The sequence below is a fragment of the Episyrphus balteatus genome, chromosome 1, assembly GCF_945859705.1.
Source record: "Episyrphus balteatus chromosome 1, idEpiBalt1.1, whole genome shotgun sequence".
Lineage (NCBI taxonomy): Eukaryota > Metazoa > Arthropoda > Insecta > Diptera > Syrphidae > Episyrphus > Episyrphus balteatus.
The window spans coordinates 115,556,825-115,565,301 of record NC_079134.1 but is presented as its reverse complement, the minus strand read 5'-3'; the positions used below and the strand labels follow the sequence as shown (position 1 = coordinate 115,565,301).

At 32.1% G+C, this 8,477-nt stretch overlaps 1 protein-coding gene across 1 annotated transcript; it reads right to left on the bottom strand.

Moving 5' to 3' along the window:
* Positions 1-1,888: 1,888 nt before the first annotated feature.
* On the bottom strand, positions 1,889-7,754 carry LOC129905144 (tektin-4). Its single transcript, XM_055980548.1, has 6 exons — positions 7,676-7,754; positions 6,760-6,923; positions 5,790-6,016; positions 5,435-5,729; positions 2,656-2,878; positions 1,889-2,409 (listed from the first exon to the last, which is right to left on the bottom strand). The coding sequence occupies exons 1-6, from the start codon at positions 7,709-7,711 to the stop codon at positions 2,029-2,031; spliced, it is 1,326 nt and encodes a 441-aa protein (XP_055836523.1). The 5' UTR covers positions 7,712-7,754; the 3' UTR covers positions 1,889-2,028.
* Between the last annotated feature and the right edge of the window lie 723 nt (positions 7,755-8,477).

Below are 8,477 nucleotides of genomic sequence, written 5' to 3'. Positions count from 1 at the left end.
ATTTTAGTTTAAAATGTTGATTTATAGTGGAGTCAAATTAGCTTTATACCTCGGAGTCCAGGGAAAGTCGATGCATCTGAAAAACGAGTATAGGGCTGCATTATAAAAGGGTCAAATAAGAAAGTTAAAAAAAAAAATTTCACCGCTCTCGATTACAACAGTTTTTATGGACCGTTAACTGTCATTCCGTATGTAAGCGTCAATCGGAATTGTTGTCTCATTTTAGATTTTGATCAAACTTTGTAGGGATGTTTTCTAGGACTGTAAGGAAGCAAATCCATGGTGATTTAATTTTAAGTTGCGTGGTTTCCCCGCTACCCGCATTCGAACTTTTTCAGAAGGTCATTTTTATGTTATTATAGCTTTGCGTCTACTAAAGATATCTTTTTGTTTGAAACGCCATTTTAAAGCTTAAGAGTAGTAATTTTTGAATATATATTAAAAAATTACGTAATAATTATCCCTGAATTAAAAATAATTTTTGAAAAACTGGTAATTTTGCTGATTTTTCATGGTTTTTGACTGGCTCCAGAATCTTGGCTATTATATGTAGGAAGCTTATACTTACCAAATATTAAATATAGATATTTTTCAACAAAATAAATCTAAAATGAACTCGATGGCTGTACTCCTTATGCAAAAATTTTAAGTTCAAAGTTTTGAGTTTTTTGAAAAAATATTTTTTTATACTATGATTTTTTACGATTTGACTAAAGATAGAAACATGAAACTAACAGTGTGTTGAGTTGAAACTTTCAACTTTAAGTCCTCTAAAAAAAATTGTGTTATTTTCATATCTTCTTAGTGTCCCGCTTGTTTGAAAATTCGCAAAAATGCTAAAAAGCCAAAAAAACCCCTACTTAAGGCTATGATTGCACTATGTTTGACATAAGATAGAAGCATGAAATCAATAGTATATTTAGTTCGTACTCTTAGCTTAACACACTGTAAGTTTCACATTTCTTCGTTTAGTCAAATCGGAGAAAATGACAGTATAAAAATTAGCTTTTTTAAAATACTCAATACTTTGAACTTAAAATTTTTACGTAAGGAGTACAGCCATCGAGTTCATTTTAGATTTATTTTGTTGAAAAATATCTATATTTAATATTTGGTAAGTATAAGCTTCCTACATATAATAGCCAAGATTCTGGAGCCAGTCAAAAACCATGAAAAATCAGCAAAATTACCAGTTTTTCAAAAATTATTTTTAATTCAGGGATAATTATTACGTAATTTTTTAATATATATTCAAAAATTACTATTCTTAAGCTTTAAAATGGCGTTTCAAACAAAAAGATATCTTTAGTAGACGCAAAGCTATAACAACATATAAATGACTTTCTGAAAAAGTTCGAATGCGGGTAGCGGGGAAACCACGCAACTTAAAATTAAATCATCATGGATTTGCTTCCTTACAGTCCTAGAGAACATCCCTACAAAGTTTGATCAAAATCTAAAATGAGACAGCAATTCCGATTGACGCTTGCATACGGAATGACAGTTAACGGTCCATAAAAACTTTTGTAATCGAGAGCGGTGAAATTTTTTTTTTTAACTTTCTTATTTGACCCTTCTATAATGCAGCCCTATACTCGTATTTCAGATGCATCGACTTTCCCTGGATTCCGAGATTTTACAAATTTTATGTCTAATTTGACTCGACTAACAAAAAAAAAAGTTACTATGCCAACTTTATTTCAAATTGTTTTTTTTTTTCCAAAAATTATTTGGAAACAAATAGAACTGCTCTGACGACATTGAAAATATTTATCTAAAAGCGCATCTTAATAAAAGGAATAAAATTGCATGTTTTTTTTTTTGGAGCTCAAACTCATTTAAGGTTTTTTTTTTATTTTGCCAAAAAATTTTTTTTTTTATATGCACATTTACCAAAAAAATTGGTATAATAAAAAGTTTACAAATTCAAGTTCGTGGTGCTACTAGTGCGAAATTAAAGTTCTTAATCATAAGGTGCGTACAATTTATGCAATCAAAATAATTTCTTAAAGTGTTTTTAAGACCAACTTAAAGTGTATTTAAAAAACCACTGAGTGCAGTTGCAGACGGGTAACGGGATCTTAGGGCTGTACATCTTTCAGCGTCCAACATAATTGTTTTTCGTTTGAAAATAATTTCTCGTTCTAATTTGTTACGATTTATATTTAATTGATTTCTCTTTTCTTCAGATTCTTTTAACACCGCAATTAAGTTTGAAACTCCGTCTTCAATATTGTTAATTTCATTTATTAGACCACTTTGAGTACGATCGTTACAGTTTTCTACGCGTGGGCGATAGTTTCTGTAGTACAATCGAGTATGAGCGACTTTAGTAGGTGAATCGAAACTGTTAATAGCTTTGATCATTTGTTGAATACAGTTATCATTCTCCGCTAGTTTTTTAAGACACTGAAAGTAGATGAATACAAAAATAGATACAAAATATATTATATAGTCAAGCTGAGTACGCCACAAGTTTAAGGGGTAATAGCAGGAGAAACAAATTCGAGATTGGAGTAACAAATTAGAAACAAATTCCTGCATACTCAGATTTTAGATTTTCGGTTGTGGCGTACCCAGCTTAAAAGACCTCTTCATATGATTATGTACTAAACAAATATTAGAATTTCAATTTTTTTTAACAAGTAGGCTCACCTCTTCAAGTTCATTTTCCATACGTTGAACGGTTTCTTGCGTACAGTTAATGCGTAAGGTCAATGCTCTTTCTGTGTTGTCAGCTTGGATTCGGAGATCTCTTGTTACACATAATATCATCGAAGTCAAACGGCCTCGCAGTTTAACTGATTTTATTCGGCATTTTTCACATTCGCTTAAAGTTTCCTTTGTAAAATGTTCCCAAAATTGTTCCGAAGATTGTCTTTGGAAATAATAAAAATCCATATTAACACACATACATAAGTACCCACTTATTTTTTTTTGTAATTAAATAGGGCAATTTTTTTTAAAGAAACAAACATTCTATTCGAAATCGAAAAAAATGAAAAGAAAAAGAAGATCGGAGCTCATAAAAAACACTTTTTGATTAATAGCCCCCGTTCCTTTGTAGGTGGTAGTTTATTCATGAGTAGATCTAGTACTTCAATTAACACATAATATTCTGCTCGAGGAGATAGGATAGTATATGTAGTTGTTGTACTAGATTTCTACTCACGTGTAAACTACCACTTCCAATGGAATAGGGCTCGTGTTATAGTTGCACCTTAAGACAAGGACCCTACACCGCCGGCCTTTGTACAGACTCATATTCGCAATGTGCTCTTATTTCTTCTATTTATTTATTTAATTCAACTTAATTTTTAAACAAGAACCTTTTCAGGCACGGAAAGAAGGCTAAATTTGTGAAGGAAATAAAAATTAAATTAAAAAGAAAAATGAGTGGAGTTCTAAAGGTCCTTTAATTTCTCAAAAACTTTTGTAAAAATCCTTTAGTGAGGGATAAATTCCCCCAGGTTGCACAAATCTCACTTTTTATAGCCAAAATTTCCTTTTAAGCCTCATATATTAAGCTTTAAAGAATATTTACATAAAAAAAAAATATTGTGTGAGGGGAGGGTAGTACCCTCCCATACGAATCTCACTGTTTATACGCCGTGGAATGTTAGTTCTTAGGTCCCTTAATAGACCACGAGCAGCCGAACAATTAGCGGATGCCCTCGACTCCTGTAACTAGAATTCAAGAAATTAGATGGCTAGAGTATTATTGACGTTCGAACATTTCGAGAAGCCAATATTGACTCTGACACTACCAGGTGCCAATGTACGGATGCGGATATCGAGACCATCGCCAACACTGTGAGGAAGTTCAACGTCGGTCTACTACAATTGTCAGGTCGATGGTTGTCGAATAACCTCTTAAGAAGTCCTACGTTACAAGCAGCAAGTACCTATAGAGAATCAGTGGCAACATTGCCAAGAAACCATTAGAGATGCCACCTCTGAATTGCTAGAGCAAGAGCTCTACAAACCAAAAAGAACGGAGGAACATCGACTTTTCAGGAGCAAAAAAAGGAGCAACATGAGAAAAAAGCGATCGAGGAAATAGAGGGATACTATAAGTGGAATGAGGTTCAGAAGTTTAACCAGATTGTAAAGAGAAGACCTCAAAGGTGCCTATAAACGGGTTCTAATCCCCAAACTATAATTCCCAAACTATAATCCCCAAACCCAAAATCCCCAAACTGAAATATCCCGCAGCAAAATCTCGAAAGAGAGAATCCCCATAGCAAAAATCTCCAAGATAAAATCTCAAAAAAAAATCATGCCATTAAATCGCGCGATGTAATCGCATGATTCACTACTTGAACATATTTGTTTTGGAAATAATAATTTGCTTTTTTTTTAATGGAAATGTTAGCTTTATCCTTTTATAATTAGCTCTTTCCGTCTTTAATTTGATCTTCATACAATAATCACATCCATAGTAACTATTTTTATGAAAAACGACAGACACTTCCACTTGTTAATACTTTTGATAAACTTCAAGTGGATAATTAAAAAAAAAAAAAAAGAAATAGTCGTTATCATGCCATAACGGTAAAAGAATAGCATGTTCCTGCCGCAAGAGCAACGGTGTTAGCAGACGAAACTGGACATTGGGGATTTGTAGATTTCGTGGAGACTTTGACAAACAAAATTGTTTCTTTGGAGATTTTATTCATGGAGATTTTCTCTTGGAAAATTTGGCAAATTGGATAATTTTTTTGGGAGATTTTGTCTAATGGAGATATTTTTTTTTTTTCTGATTATGTACGACTCCCCTATAAACCTAATACTGGAACTTGTAAAGGTTAACAAGGAAAAATCGTATTAGAGTCAGAAGCGATGCTGAGAATTTGAAGAATTCATTGCAGTAATCTCTACAATGGCGATGATTAAAAAAACTCCCACCAAATGCACATTGCACCATTCAACGTCGACGATGAAAGCCAACGTTTCCGTCCCCCAGCCCCGACCTGACCGAAGTAAAGGAAGTCATATCTAAGCTTAAGTCCTATAAAGCTGCTGAAGCTGACGGCCTTACTGCCAAGTTATTTAAGGCAGCAGGAATATGGAGCAGCTACTATTCCTACCACGATTGAAAATTTTCTTTGACTCCCAAGATGTTTTTCTATTGATACCATTAAATTTTTATAGTACAATTTTTTTTTTTAAAGAATTCTTTCTCACAAAAAACAGCCGTATCTAATTTTGTGTCCATAAAGGTTTAAGCATTTTCAATTACCAATGCTTAAAAGCAATCAGAGAAAGCAACCCGAAATAATGTCAGTATTTGAGCTTAAGTTACTTCATAAGTTGCATAGTTCTAAAAACTAAAATGAGATTGACCCACTGAAGCTAATTTTACCTCCTAAGCAGTAAAATTTTACAGTAAAAAGAAAAAAGTATAAATGAATAAATATAATAATTTATGTACTCAGCTGATGTACTGGTGACACCTGGTTGATTCATTAATAGCGTTGATTTGTTGTTTAAGCCACAAACTTTCGACTCTATTTCATAAGCCTCAGATTTGTCACTCCAATCATACTCCAATCGCTGCCTTGCATTCCTGTTTTCGATTTTTTGCTCCTGAATTTCCGAAAGAGCATTTCGAAGTTTAATTTTTATTTCTGAAATTAAATTAAGTTCCTTAATCAATTCATTTTCTGGGTCATCGAGAGTGAGCTCAGTTTCCGGTCGATAAGATCGCTTTGATAAGCATTCTTTAGCTGTTAATAGATCAAATATATTTATTATTTTAAACATTTTATTGGATAAAACTTTCTTACTAATTGACTCTGGTATTCGTAGAGCAATAGACGAATTTTGAATTCTTATTTCGTCTTCTTCCAGTGTCGTTATTTCGTCTTTCATTGCAGATATTGCTCTATGTAGTGCAGTTTTCATCTCATTTATAAACTTTACTCTATTTTTTACATTTGTATAGTTTTCTTGTTGCATTTTGTCACTCTGGGCCAACAAATGTGTGGCTTGTGTTTTAGAAATGTATTCATTCCTTGGTTCATTTCAAATAAATATTAAATTTATAAAAACCAAATTATAATAATAAATTCAGAAAGGCTTATCACGACCATGACTTGAGCTTATAGAGGTCAAGTCAAATAAAGAAAAAATTTATTTCCCCTTTTAATGAAAAAGATACAATTTTATAAAAACAAAAAATTAGGGCTGTTGTTAAACATCAATCATATTGAGAACAAAGCCTTTATTTTTGTATATTTTATATACATGTTCTAAAATTAAGCTGAAAATATTATAAAATAACCCCCAATATGAAAGTTAAACATTGAAAATAACTCTCTGTTTGATCAAATATAAATTATTTTTTTTTCTTTTTATTTTTTACTTTTTTCCATTGAAAGCCAAATTATAAGTCGATTTGAGCAAAATTGATGAAGTTATGAGTATATCTATTTCCCTTATGTACGTCTTATACAGACTACACAGTCTTCAAAACTTTTCAAGCATTTTCCCCACAACTCACGTTTCCCGTCTTTGACGGGACTTCTTTTATGCCTTTTTCTTTTTTTCACTTAACCTCGATGCTCCAATGTCGATTCTCGATCTGTGAGGATATGTTAATTTCAATGAAAAAAATTAAGTGTTAACATTATAACATTAATTTTTTTTCGAACTTCGGCATTTAGTAGCGCATTCAAATTAAAGCTTCACATATCGATATCCGGCATAGATATGAAAAGAATTTCTCGTGCAAGTAAGTATACCCACTCCACCTACCTTTTGGTTTCGTCAAAAATTCTTGTAGCGTTATCAAAAATCTCTTTGTTCTTAGCATGCCAATCATTTGTGCTCAGCTGAGTAATTGAAAAGTCATTTTTAATACACCTTGCTCCATAGTGATCTGGTTTTGGGAAAATTTCCGTGCCCTCATTTCCGGGTACCTTAAAAATAAAATTAAGATTCCATTTCATACTGTTTCCGGTTATAAAGATTGAAAAAAAATGACCAGGAAATTTATTTAAATCGTCAGAGCTTTTTGCCGTCTGTCGCGTTGGTGTGTGAAAACCCTAGTAGATGGAAAATCGTGCCATTATAGGACGACCTATCCACATCCTTATACTGGTTTAGAGAATTCTCTATTCCTTATATTAGATTTGAAACACACTTGGATACATTCGGTTCGGAGAAGTTCCACAAAAAAGTTGACCATTTTGTTGAGACTTAGTGCAATTTTTGAAAAGTTTTGTAGTGGGAAAAACTCAACTTTTTCGAGAAAACCGAAAAATGGCCCAAAAACATGCACTTGGATGCGGTCGAGTTTTGCTAGGGTAGTAAACGTCAATTAGAATAATTTTCGACATAAAATCATTGGTGCTGACTAATTCTGAAAATGACACAAAAACAAACTTAACGTTAAAAAAGAGTCTCAGAATTTCGACCCACGACTCTCCGGTCGGATAAATTTTGTTTTATCTTTTTCGCTTTTGCAATCATTCGTTTTGAAAAGAGGCGTGTAGTGTAATAGCTGACTTACAGACATTTTTAAATTCATTAATTTTTTTGTCAATATTAAAAATCAAAATCACTCTTTCAAAATTTGTCTTGTTTTAAGGTAAATTAACATTGTTCTTGTTAACCTTTGGATTTTCAGTAATATGTAATATTATAAAAATTTAATGTTTAATAAATCTACCTCTTGTAATTTTTCCAATTCCATACACCGATGCATTTTGAAATGTTTTATAGATAAGAAGTAGTTTATTTTATTATGCTTCTAGTAAGTAGGTACGTATATTAAACAAAAACTCAACAACGTTCTTACAACTTTAACACGAACAAATTTTTGGAGTTGTTATTATTGAATATAAATGGCAACCAGATTATTTATCATGAAAAGACAAATAGGATTTCTGTGCTCTGTAGTTGCCATGAAAATGTGAATTTATTTGTTTGGAAAATCAATCTCGGAATTTTGTAATGTAGGGATATTGATATAAAAAAGATGCGTTATATAGACTACAGGCTATTAACTTTTGATCAGTCCGTATAGTACCTACATAATTTATTCATCAATAGAATAATTTATAAATCAAATCTGAAATCTATTTGTTTCATTGGTTTCCGAGTAGGAATATTTTTTTATTTGAAATATAAAAGTTCAGAAATAACCTGTGAAATATGTTCGTATAAAAAGTAGGTACTTTCGTTCCACTGAAAATATATAGAAATTCCGGAGATTTCGCCAGGATTTGGCCAATATTTCATTTCAATAATTTTTCAAAAGAAGACATAAGAAGAAATACAAAAATCAGCGGGTTCAAGTGAAATGAAGAATTTGAATAATACAAATTTTCAATGCACTGCTACTAACCTAACCTAACCTAACCTAACCTAACCTAACCTAACCTAACCTAACCTAACCTAACCTAACCTAACCTAACCTAACCTAACCTAACCTAACCTAACCTAACCTAACCTAACCTAACCTAACCTAA